The 13,445-nt window shown below is 44.8% G+C and overlaps 1 protein-coding gene across 3 annotated transcripts in view; it reads left to right on the forward strand.

The window, feature by feature from the left end:
- LOC148863685 (Metallo-hydrolase/oxidoreductase superfamily protein) overlaps window positions 1–13,445 on the forward strand; it is an 82,576-nt gene that overhangs the window by 23,093 nt on the left and 46,038 nt on the right. For all 3 annotated transcript variants that reach the window (XM_088978603.1, XM_088978604.1, XM_088978602.1), the window contains exon 5: window positions 8,891–8,966. In XM_088978603.1, the coding sequence (XP_088834729.1) occupies window positions 8,891–8,966 (76 nt within the window). The remainder of the gene's footprint in view (window positions 1–8,890; window positions 8,967–13,445) is intronic.

Consider the following 13,445-nt stretch of genomic DNA (forward strand, 5'->3'; position numbering starts at 1 on the left):
CAGCATGACCATAAAGACACAGTGGTTTCAAAGGTCGGCTAGTGGGTTGGATGATACCCTAGCCAAAGAGCTGGTTGATCAGGGATAGTTGTGTTGGCATAGTTGTAAATTGAGATTGAATTAACTTGAGGTGGCAGCTTGCATCTCTCTTAGGGATGCTTGTTCCATTGTATATTGTAGTGAGAATGGGCCGAATGGGCCTTAGTGTTCTTTATTTCTTTTAAGTAGTGTTTAAAGTTATATTTGTTAGTTATGGGCCTTCTTTTGTTTTCCTTAATTATTTCTTTAGTGCTGGCCGCCCCATTAAGGGCATCCAAGTAATTGTACTTAATCTTAGAATTAAGTTAATAAAAGTGATGAAGGGGGGGCTAGAGAGGGTGGTTGAACTCTTCTTTTCTCTCTTCCCTTCTTTTCTTCTTCCACAACCTATTGCTGAGACTTCTTTCTTCTTCTTTCTCTTTCTCTCTTCCTTATATATCTTCTTTAATAAAATTCGTTACAGTTACCTATCCAAAAAAAAAAAAAAGTATAAAGCATATAGGATGCACACAAAAAGGATTTAACAAACAAGACAGAAGATGCAAAAGACCTCCATCCTACATGCCTTCATTCCACACAAAGAGCACAAAACACCTAACCATTCCAAGGTCCACACATAAGAAAGCAATTGCAATCATCTTAAGTCAACAAAGATGCAACCATAGGGATATACCTACAAAACAAGAAACAAGCACAATTACCCAGCTACTTTGGTTAATGACATTTTATTAGAAATGAGAAAAAATGAATATATATTCAAAGTATTATGCCCCACAGTCGATGGGTAACCCCTTCTGCCTTGTCCCAGCCCCTTTTACTTTCTGCTTTGTTACAACTGACTGTCCCCTAGCTATTCCCACAATGGCTGAAATCTTCTAACCCCTGTCTTATAAAGCGTTATCCAAATAATTGGCTGACCTGTGAATCCAGCTACATTTACTGATTCTTCCTCTTCCTAACTTGTTTTTCTCTCATAGCATTCTGATGCTGCAGCCTGCAAGTAACTCTACCATTGTTCCTTGACCAGCCAATTACAACTTTAGAGTTTCCTTACACAATTAAATTATTGAGACTCAAGGTTTTGCTATTCTTAGGCTGTCAACACCCAATTTTGGCTACCCTTTTGAGCCCAGTCTCATCCAAAAGCCTCAAACCTCGCCCCCTTTGAGAGTTACTTAAACACCCTTAAAAGCTGCTTAAAGACCCCCTGCAACCCCCTTTGATCAAACTAAAATTCAGTTTCAGCCCCTCCCATTTATTGACACCCTCAAATTTCAACTTTGCCACCATGACACCTCACCTAGTCAACCTGACCCTGCTATTAGGCTTTGGATCCCTTAAACCCTCTGCCCAACAAGTTTCACCCCAAGATTCCTTTATTGGACCCTTATTTAAACCCAAATTCCAATTCAAGCTCTCTTAGGGCTGTGTTTGTTTTTGGTGGAAAATTCTTTGACGTAAAACTCAATCAATGGGTTTAAAATTTTAGTGAACCGTTGGAGCTTTTTTGATGCGATAATTGATGTAAATGTACATGATAAAATCAATGTATTATTTATGTTAGAGTCGATAGATCATGGGTATTTTGGTCTTTTGGTTTATCTAATTAGAAGTGAAAGGTCTGTTTTATTCAAGTTTAAGTTATATGTCCCATCACTTGTAAGGGACAATACTATCTTTCTTGTAACTCAGTTTATTTAATATAAATACAAAGTGGGTCGATTGGGGAGGTAACTTTTCTTCAACTGGCTGAACCCTTCTTCTTCTTCTCTACTTCGAACCTAGAACTGAATAGGATTATTCACATGGTATCAAAGCAATAGGATACCAGTTTTCTTTTCTTTTTTTTTTTTTTTTCTTTTCTTATCACCCTTTCTTCTTTCTGAGTTTGCCGCCAGCCATATCAGGTTTCTTTATTTTTCTCGTAGACTGATTGGAAGCTCGGCAAGGGGCCAAAAAGAGAGGTAAATATGCCTCCGATTGCTGTGGTGGTGTTCGTTGAAGTGGTGTACTAGATGCCCTCTATTCTGTGATACGAAGAGGGCTGTTTGTGGACAGGTATGAACAGTTTTTTTTCTTGCCCAGTAGTGGACTGTGGCTGCTGTGTTTGGTCTAGAATACATTTCTGTAGTGGTGTGAATTGATAAGTATGCATGTCAGTTCCTTTTCCTTCTGTTTATACCTGGATATGTGCGTTGAAAGTAGGGTTTTTGATTGCTGAGTTCATGACAGCAGTAGTGTGTGGTGTGGTGCTGCATAGTCGAAGGTGAATACCTTGTCTATAACAGCGATTCCTTTGCGAAGGAGGAGATTTAGTTGAGATGGCGTCAACCGGAGATGGAAGTGACAATAAAACAAGAGTTATGATTTCTCCAGATTACTTAAATGTTCAAATGACATCTATTAAGTTGAATGGTGAGAACTATGTGCCGTGGGCCAAGTCGGTGGAGGTGTTCTTAAAGGCCAAGAAAAAGGTAAAGCATGTGAGGGAGGAAAAACCTTCATCTGATTCTCTAGGGTTCAGTGATTGGGAGCAGGAGGATGCTCAAATTAAGACTTGGTTGTGGAATAGCATGGAAGCTAAAATCTGTGTGAATTTTATGTTCCTAGATACAACTAAAGAAATCTGGGACCATGCTAAGAAACTTTATTCTGGCCAAGATAATACCACTAGGGTATATCAACTGTACTAGGAGTACTTTAATCTGAAGTAAGGCAACCAAAGCTTGGAGGAATACTATGCAAGCATGAGAAATATCCGAAATGAGCTTAATATATATCATCCTTTGACACCAGATGTTCTGGTTTAGCAACAACAGTGAGAGCAGCTTGATGTGACAAGGTTTTTGGCGGGTCTGAAGGCTGAATACGAACCTGTTCAAGCACAAATACTGGGGGGGGTCTGCTCCTCCCTCACTTGAAGAAGTGTTTTCCCGCCTTAGGAGGATATCTATTGAGTCTATAGAGTCTTCTCTCTCAGACAGATCTGGTTTTGTGGTGACTAGAGGGGGAGATCGTGGAAATAGAGGTAGTGGAGGTGGTGGCCGTGGATTTCTAGGAAACCGAGGTGGTCCTATGTTTAACCATGTTGGTGGCCGGAGTGGAGGTCGAGACTCAGGGGGAGGTCGTGGTAAAGGAAGGAGTAATGTACCTAGGAAGTGTACATACTGTGGGTTAGAGGGGCACATTGTTAATTTCTACAATGATTTACATGGTTCAACCAACACTTGGGCTAACCATGTTGTGACTAGTGGCAGTGGTATAGTTAGTGAAAAACAACAAACTGATTAGATTCCCTCCACATCTACTAGTGCTTCTGGGAAGGAGATGGTGAGTGTACCACGTGAGGTATATGAGAAGTTCCTTCAAACATCCTCCATAGCTACCCTTGCCCATATAGGTATGGCTTTCAAACCTTCACATTGGATCCTTGACTCTGGAGTCTCGGATCTTATGTCTGGGACTCCAAATGTATTTTCTTCACTTTCCTTGTCCTCCACATCCCAAACAGTTACTCTTGCTAATGGTTTTACATCTCCCATTTGTGGTGTTGGTGATGTTGATCTTTCCTCCTTATCTTTATCATCTGTTTTATATGTTCCTAAGTCCCGTTTTAACCTTATGTCTGTTAGTAGATTAACCAAGTCACTTAATTGTTCCATAACCTTTTATCCCTCTTCTTGTGTGTTTCAGGATTTCAAGACGGGGATGAAGATTGGTGGAGGGCATGAGGCAGGTGGATTGTATTACCTTGATGGTGGTTGCCCGCTAGTAGCATTTCAGCCATCTCTTACTCCCCTTCAATGGCACTGTAGACTTGGTCATCCATCTCTCAATGCCTTGAAGTTGTTGGTTCCGTCTTTGAGTCATCTTTCATCTGGGAAACACCATAGAGTCTCTTTTAGTCCAAGAGTTGATAATCGTGTCTCGATTCCTTTTTCTTTAGTTCATTCTGATGTTTGGGGTTCAAATAAAGTAATGCCATACAATGGTTATAAGTATTTTGTAATTTTTGTTGATGACTTTTTCAAGGCTGACATGGCTCTATCTTATGAAAGATCGCAGTGAATTGTTCTCTATTTTTCAAAAGTTTTATGCTGAAATACATAACCAATTTGAATTTCATATTAAAATCCTTCGCTCCAATAATGCAAAAGAGTACACCTCAACACCATTTCAGCAATACTTAGAGCACCATGGGATAATTCATCAAATTTCTTTTTCCTACACCCCCCAATAGAAAAATGTAGTTGAATGGAAGAATCGACACCTACTTGAAACTACTCGGTCCATGATGCTTAATATGAATGTCCCAAAGCATTTTTGGAGTGATGCTGTCTTAACATCATGTTTTCTCATCAATCGGATGCCCATGTCCATCCTTGGTAGTCAATCCCTTTTCTCAGTTTTGTTTCCCACTTTGTCTTCGTTTTCTTACCCTGAGAGTCGTTGGGTGTGTTTGTTTTGTTCAAAATTTTGGGCCTAGTTTAGACAAGTTAGATGCATGTGCTACTAAATGCATCTTCCTTGGATACTCCAGGACTCAAAAAGGTTATAAGTGCTATAACCCTAACTCTCATAATTCATTTGTGTGTTCCGATGTTACTTTCTTTGAATCAGTCCCATTTTTCTCAGGCACTAAGGTTCCTTCTCCTTCCCCTGTGGTTCCACTTCCTGTCCCAGTTGAGGACCCCCTTCCCGTGGTTCCTGTTACAGTTGTGGATCCCTCTCCCGTGCCAATTACTACTAAGCGACCACCAATTCGACAAGTGTATACTCACAGAAGAGCACCAGCCCCTCCTCCAATTCAGTCCTCATCGATAGATCCCGTGGTTGCACCTTCTCCCTCGGACCTTGATCTTTCTATTGCATTGCGGAAAGGTAAACATAGTTGTACATCTCATCCTATTTCACATTATGTTTCAGTTGCTCACCTTTCTGCTTCCCATCGCCACTTTATATCCTTGCTATCCTCTGTTTCCATTCCCAAAACTATCCAGGAAGCCCTTACCTCTCCAGGGTGGTGACAAGCAATGGAAGAGGAATTGTCTGCTCTACAACACAATCACACATGGGAACTTACTACTCTTCCTCCCGGTAAGCATGTTGTTAGGTGTAAGTGGGTCTACATAGTGAAGTATCTTCCAGATGGCTGTGTGGAACGATTAAAGGCCAGGTTAGTGGCCAAGGGCTATTCTCAGTTGTATGGTGTGGACTACATGGAGACATTTTCTCTTGTGGCTAAAATTGGCTCAGTTCGGGTATTGATTTCCATAGCAGCTATGCATGACTGGCCTCTCTTGTAGCTTGGCATCAAGAATGCCTTCCTGCATGGTGATCTAATTGAGGAGGTATATATGGAGCAACCACTAGGGTTTGTTGCTCAAGGGGAGGATGGTAAGGTTTGTAGACTTAAAAGGGCAATTTATGGATTGAAACAATCTTCACGTGCGTGATTTGGAAAATTCAATGAAGTAGTGAAGAACTTTGGGATGAAACAGTGTTAGGTAGATCATTCTGTGTTCAACCATGACTCAAAAGATGGGAAAATCTTGCTAGTGGTGTATGTGGACGATATTGTCATAATTGGGAGTGACAGTCATGGGATTGGCAGGTTGAAAAAATTCCTACAGGACCACTTCAATACGAAAGATTTGGGTAAGCTGAAGTATTTCCTAGGAATAGAAGTTCTAAGGTCAAGGCATGGAATTAACTTATGTCAAAGGAAATATGTTCTTGACCTACTTGAAGAAACAAGACTGTTAGGTGCTGAACCAACCGAGACACCTATGGAACCAAATGCTAAGTTGAGTATTGATGCAGGTGAAGAGTTTGATGATCCTAGAAGGTACAGGAGGTTGGTGGGAAAGTTGAACTATCTGACTATTACACGGCTAGATATATCATTTGCTGTAAGTATGGTGAGCTAGTTTTTGCAACATCTTCAGATTCCTCATTGGGAAGCGATTTTAAGAATTGTTAGGTATCCGAAGGGTGCTCCAGGTCGTGGTTTGCTATACAAAACTGGAGGAACTCTTGAGGTAGAAGGGTATACAGATGCTGATTGGGCTGGTTCTGTATCAGACTGGAGATCAACTACAGGGTATTGTACCTTCCTTGGTGGCAATCTTGTAACTTGGAAGAGTAAGAAACAAATAGTGGTGGCAAGGAGCAGTGCAGAAGCTGAGTACATGGCTATGGTTCATACCACATGTGGACTAGTATGGTTGAAGAACTTGTTACAGGAGATGGGGTTCTCAGTTGACAAACCCATGAAGTTATATTGTGATAATCAGGCTGCTGTACACATTTCTTCTAATCCAGTTTTCCATGAGAGAACAAAGCATATTGAGGTCGATTGCCACTTTGTAATAGAGAAAGTGATTAGTGGAGTGATAACTACATGTCATGTGAGCTTAGGAAATTAGTGGGCAGATCTCTTTACAAAGGGGCTGTCTCGGGGTAGAGTAGATTATATTTGTGACAAGCTGGGACTACATAACATATACTCTCCATCTTGAGGGGAGTGTTAGAGTTGACAAATCAGGGGTATTTTGGTGTTTTGGTTTATCTAATTAGAAGTGAAAGGTTTGTTTTATGCAAGTTTAAGTTATGTGTCCTATCACTTGTAAGGGACAATACTGCCTTTCTTGTAACTCAGTTTATTTAATATAAATACAAAGTGGGTCGAATGGGGAAGTAGCTTTTCCTCAACTGGCCGAACCCTTCTTCTTCTTCTTCTTCTTCTTCCTCTTCTTCTCTACTTCGAACCTAGAACTGAATATGATAATTCACAATTTACATCGATTATTGATGGAAAAGGCAACTGATGGGATACACTGAAAACAAACGCGTGAAAATATAGACTGGGTGGGGAGTTTTACACTGGTCTGTCCATGCAAATGCGAACCGACGATGGAGTTTTACGTCGATTCACATTTACACCGAAAATAGACTTCGCCTTAATGTTTGAGAATTGTGATTCAAAATTTCTTCCGTCTTTGACTTGTAGCTCTACACCTCATCATCCCAGAGTCATTCCTAATTGTTCAATATTTCTTATCCAAACCAACCTCAGAACCTTCCTTACCTATCGACCCCAAAGCTACTTAAACTTCCCCTAAGACACCCTGATCTTTCTCGGGTCCATCGAACCCTACCTTTAAACTCTGGACACCTTAACCCCCTACACATTAAATTTCATCTCAAAATAACCTTGCTTCCTCCTTAATCAAACCAAGATTCTTTTCCAGCCCTTTCCATTGGCCAAAGCCCGCCAGTTTCAAATATGACACCATGACACCACCCTCGACCAATCAGCCCTCTCCATTAGATTCTATATCCCCAAATTCCCTGCCTACCAACATTCACCCTACAAATCCCTCATTTAATCCTTGATTAAGCCAAGATTTCAGCTCCTCATTGTCCAAGGTTAATCAAACACTAAACCTCCCTCCTATCAGTGTTCTTTGGCCAATCTGATGCCACCACTTGGTTCAGAACCCTAAAAAATATAGGCCCATCAAATTTCACCTAAAACACTCTCCCATTTGACCCCCTAACTAGAAAGGTTCCATTTCATGCAATTTTGGTGGCTGACTTGCTAAAACTACCCTGCACCCTCATACACTCCCTCATGACATCCTAACCTTCAAAAGGGAATCCCATAGAAGAGTGAATCTTCTCCTCTAAGATTTTGCCCTAAATCCCCAAAGTACCCTCACTCTTTCCACCTAAATTCTAAAACACCCTTCACTTCATATACTTGCCCCACAAATTTACAAAAATACCCCTGATCATTTCACTCTTGTCCTTAAACCCTACAAATTAAAAGACTAAAATGCCCCTCTTGCATATTTTCTCCCTAAAATATCCTGGCCCACACCTACCTAGACGTTGTTACCCCTAAAGTCATCCAATGCCCCCAACTTACCCCTGTGCAAAAGCTTATAAATAGGGAATGGGGGGCACCCATGAGACCCATCAAACAACACCTTCCCAGGCCCCACTCCCCTTGTACAGCCATGTCACTCCTTTCCTCAATATCTCCCTATTTTCATTTTAGTTTCAGCATCACTCCCTTCTTCAATCTCCCTCTTTTCATTTTTAGTTTTAGTGTCCATTCTAAGAAGAGGAAGAAGAAGAAGAAGCAAAGAGCTTGGTCTGAGTCTGCCATGGATGACGGCTAAAACCACCACCGTCTTCTCCTATTTCCCTTCTACTCTTCTCTCCTGCTCCCTTCCTCTCTTCTACCATTTTCTTTAGTTCGATATTGCAAATCCCCCTTTCCAGTCTTAAAAGACGCCTATGAGAGACACTCCATTCCTTGCTCAATCAAAAGCAAGGAAAGAAGGATGAAGCTTACTCAAGCACCAATTATTCCCAATACAATCATTACTGTTGATCCACTCCTTGCTTGCTTGCTTGCCTGCTTTTCATCCCATGGTTAGCTGACATAGGGACTATGGCATGAGATGCTCCACATAGATGCCAAATCACTAGCTTCTCTAAAAAAGCCAGCTAGGAACCACGGTCCAGTTCAGGAAACTTTCACTCACCAATCATTATTTTTTGATTAGCTCATATGCCTGAATTAGACCTCAATTCAAATTGATGATATTGTTGTCACTGTTACCAATGAAAAGCTTGAATTAGACTATAGTGGAGAACTTGCCTCCTTGTTTAGAGCTTGGACTTACCTGGTACGCATTTAGAACCCTTTTTTTAAGAGGCATCCAGAACTGTTGGCACAAACTTACTTTCAACATCCTTTATTTTGTTCAATATTATGCTACTTTGACTTTTTTAGTATTGTTCTCTTGTATTCAGATATTGTTGTTTATGTGATCAGCTCAGGGAAACTATTACTGCTTTGCCAAGAAAGCTGGTAGTCTTTGTTACTCATCACCATCGTGATCATGTTGAAGGCAAGATACTCAGAGTATTAGTGGTTCAGCTAAGAGTTTTTAATTTTTCTTTTTTATATTCATAATTATTCTGTAAGTTGACTTGGCATTGACATGTGGTTGATTTATAATTTGTACAAGAAAACTTCTTGTTTGTTCCTTTGTTTTAAATCAAGAAACCATTGTTAATGAAATTGGAGCCAGAAAAAGAGTTGTTGATCGTAGGTTTCTTACTGTTTCATCTCTTAGTAATACTTTTTGTCGTATAGTGTCAGAGGACGAGGATGTTAAGTCCCCTCCTCTCTCTCACACACAGACAGACAGACATGTACACATATTCTAACACATGAACTAACATTTATAATTTATTTGGTATTTTAATAGTTAGGTTTGGTTGAACCACTGCTATTGAATAGACATCTAAGTGGTTCTTGTCCACGATGTCCGAGTACATTATGATCCCATCGAAGAGAGCGCCAAATTCTGAACTAGAGGTTAAATTAGTACTTTTTATGCAAGTAAAAACCAAGAAGAAATCAAAGAGAAGCTAAGAGAAGAGAGAAGAGAGAAGAGAGGAGGAAGAAAGAGAGAAGCTTTGAGGCTCAAAAATCTAGGTGGTGGTGCCTAGTATATTATTTATGTTAGGGTAACAAAGGCTGTACATAAGATAATAATGTAAAAAGATAAAATACTCTTGTGGCACTAATAACAGAATTACAATACTCCCCCTCAAATTGGGTCATAGATGACCATCATATCCAACTTGTTACATAACTCATTGTGCGGAGAACAATTTAAGGCTTTTTGTATCAGTGTTTTAAAAGGTGATGTAACCGTTTTCGGCAACGTACCAATGTTTTGTGATGTAAATTTTTTTGGCTAAGTACCTCGTTATTTGACCCGGTGGTGGCGTGCCTTAGTGATGAGCTACTTGGTAGTGAACTGCCTACTGGCGAACTGCTCGGTGGAGAACTGCCTGGGGGCGAATTGCCTGGTGGCGAACTGCCTGGTGGTGATCTGCCTGGTGGCGAGCTGCCTGGTGGCAAACTGCTTGGTGGCGAACTGCTTGGTGGCGAACTGCCCGGTGGCGAGCTGCTCGGTGGCGAACTGCCCGGTGGCGAGCTGCTCGGTGGCGAGCTGCTCGGTGACGAACTGCCTGGTGGCAAACTGCCTGGTGGCGGACTGCCTACCAGGCAGCCGTTGACTTAGAGAATGCTGGAGCTCCCTGGTGCGGCGCAATCCGACTGCCCTCAGCATGAGGTGGTCTTCTTTCCTTTGTAGGCTGCGGGAGCTGAGGGACCTGCGAGAACTTCATCTTTTCCTCCTCTTTGTAGGTGGCGGGAGCTGAGAGACCTGCGAGAACTGAATCAGAGGTCTCGGGGGTATTTTCTCGGTGGGGGCTCTCCGATGCTTAAGTTAGCACTCTTATTGTAGAGAGCTTTGAAGATAATACGAGAGAGCTAGAGAGCAGGGGTTACTTCCCTTTTTTCATCCCCCTCCCCTTTGGGGGGTAAGGTCTTTATATACCAGTCCTTGCGGGTTAGGTGGGTGAAAAGCCTCCAAACGGTAAGACTCGTCGCATCCTGTCAGAACCGGGGTACGGTGGTGAACTCCTCGAGGTCGTCAGGCTGGCGCTTGTGTCAGGCGGCCAGGTCGGTGCCTGGGTCGGGTTGTCAGAGGGGCGCCTGCGTCAGTCGGTGGGTCAGTGTCTAGGCTAGGTCGTTAGGTCGGCGCCTGTGTCAGTAGGCGGGTCAGTGTCTAGACCAGGTCGTCAAGCTGGCGCCTGTGTTAGTCGGCGGGTTAGTGTCTAGCCAGGTTTGTCGGTGGGCGCCTTATGGGCGGCTTGGCCGGATCATGCGCTAGGCTGGTCTAGGTCGGCCAGGTCGCGCAGGCCGCACGCTGCACGCAATTCGCGCAGGCCGTGCGCAGTTCGCGCGGGTAACGCGTGCTGCGCAGTTCGCGCAGGCCGCGCGCGTGCCGCGCACGTCGCGCCAAGCCGGCCAGACTGGTGCCCGGGTGGGTCACCAACTTCATAAGTTTGTTGGCTGGGTGTTTTCCTAGTTGTCACGAGGTGCCATGTGTCACAATTTCACTGGAGGGCCAAATCTGCCCTCATCAATAGCCCCCCACTCCCGAGCTGATAGTAACTCAGCGAAGGGAGTAGATTTCTTTTGGCCCGTAAGTCGATGAGCTAGTAAGTGCTGATCGAGTTACTAGTGTGGCCCGTAGGCTTTAGGAGCAACTCGTAGTCTACTCTTCTTTGACTTTTGCCCGTGCCGGAGAGCTGACCGGGTCTTTACTAGTAATGTGGCCCGTAGGCTTTGGGAGTGACCAGTGGTCTACTCTTTTCTAACTTTGCCCGTGTCGGAGAGGTGACCGGGTCTTAAGTAGTAATGTGGCCCGTAGGCTTGGCCTGCATTAGGTTCGTAATGCCGGTCACCTACTCCTACAAGAAGCTACTAGGGGCTCGACCTTTGGGGGCAACACTACTAACTTTAGGTTGCCAGCTCACACGGGAGCCTTGGAAGGCTCGACCAGTAAGGGCGCCTATGTGGTCAGTTGGCCGCCAACTCCCGCGGAAGCCACAGAGAGCTCATCTTTGTAGGGGGGACCTTGCGGAGACGACTGATGTGGCATTATCTGAATTGAAAGTAAGGCTGGTAGAGCTACTTAGTCCGTTAGCTCCCTGCATAGTCTCTGAGTTCATAAAAAATGTAAACTATAAAGCGATAGCTTCAATTTCTAAAAAGTGAGGACTTAGTTTTGGCAAGATGAAAACTTAGCTTTTGTAGGATGAGAACTTAGCTTTTTGTAGCGTGTTCCCACAGACGACGCCAATTGATGTAACCGTTTTCGACCACGTACCAATGTTTTGTGATGTAAAATTTTTTGGCTAAGTACCTCGTTATTTGACCCGGTGGTGGCGTGCCTTAGTGATGAGCTACTTGGTAGTGAACTGCCTACTGACGAACTGCTCGGTGGAGAACTGCCTGGGGGCTAACTGACCGGTGGCGAACTGCCCGATGGCGAACTGTCTGGTGGCGAACTGCCTGGTGGCGAGCTGCCTAGTGGCGAACTGCTTGGTGGCAAGCTGCCTGGTGGCGAATTGCTTGGTGGCGAACTGCTTGGTGGTGTACTGCTTGGTGGCGAACTGCCTTGTGGCGAACTGCCGTGTGGCGAACTGCTTGGTGGCAAACTGCCCGGTGGCGAACTGCCTGGTGGCGAACTGCCTGGTGGCAAACTGCCCGGTGGCGAGTTGCTCGGTGGCGAACTGCCTGGTGGCGAACTACCCGGTGGCGAGCTGCTCGGTGGCGAACTGCCTGGTGGTGGACTGCCAACTAGGCGGCCGATGACTTAGAGAATGCTAAAGCTCCCTGGTGCGGCGCAATCCGACTGCCCTCAGCATGAGGTGGTCTTCTTTCCTTTGTAGGCTGCGGGAGCTGAGGGACCTGCGAGAACTTCATCTTTTCCTCCTCTTTGTAGGTGGCGGGAGCTGAGAGACCTGCGAGAACTCCATCTTTTCCTCCTCTTTGTAGGCGGCGGGAGCTGTAGGACCTACGAGAACTGAATCAGAGGTCTCGGGGGTATTTTCCCGATGGGGGCTCTCCGACGCTTAAGTTAGCACTCTTATTGTAGAGAGCTTTGAAGATAATATGAGAGAGCTAGAGAGCAGGGGTTACTTCCCTTTTTTCATCCCCCTCCCCTTTGGGGGGTGAGGTCTTTATATACCGGAGTCCTCGCGAGTTAGGTGGGTGAAAAGCCTCCAAACGGTAAGACTCGTCGCATCCTGTCAGAACTGGGGTACGGTGGTGAACTCCTCGAGGTCGTCAGGCTAGCGCTTGTGTCAGGCGGCCAGGTCGGCGCCTGGGCCGGGTTGTCAGAGGGGCGCCTGCGTCAGTCGGCGGGTCAGTGTCTAGGCTAGGTCGTCAGGTCAGCGCCTGTGTCAGTCGGCAGGTCAGTGTCTAGACCAGGTCGTCAAGCTGGCGCCTGTGTCAGTCGGCGGGTCAGTGTCTAGCCAGGTTTGTCGGTGGGCGCCTTATGGGCGGCTTGGCCGGATCATGTGCTAGGTTGGTCCATGTCGCGCAGGCCGCAGGCCGCACGCAGCTCGCGTAGGCTGTGTGCAGTTCGCGCAGACCGTGTGCAGTTCGCGCAGATCGCGCGTGTCGCGTGCAATTTGTGCAGGCGCGCGTCAGGTCGCGCGCAGGTCGTGCCAAGCCGGCCAGACTAGTGCTCGGATGGGTCACCAACTTCGTAAGTTTGTTGATTGGGTGTTTTCCTAGTTGTCACGAGGTGCCACGTGTCACAATTTCACTGGAGGGCCAAATTTGCCCTCATCAAAAGGCATGGGAGGCGTACGCCTAGAGGCACACCTCCAGATGAGGCACCCCCAAAATGCCCTGAGGCATATGCCAAAGGCATTGACACCTTTGAGGTGTAAGCCTCAGGTGCAAGAAGCGTGCACTTCATACGCTTTTTTGATAAGGCATGTTAGTGGTGTAT

This window comes from Nelumbo lutea, chromosome 3 (genome assembly GCF_056320005.1).
Source record: "Nelumbo lutea isolate HS-2025 chromosome 3, American lotus-T2T, whole genome shotgun sequence".
Taxonomy (NCBI): domain Eukaryota; kingdom Viridiplantae; phylum Streptophyta; class Magnoliopsida; order Proteales; family Nelumbonaceae; genus Nelumbo; species Nelumbo lutea.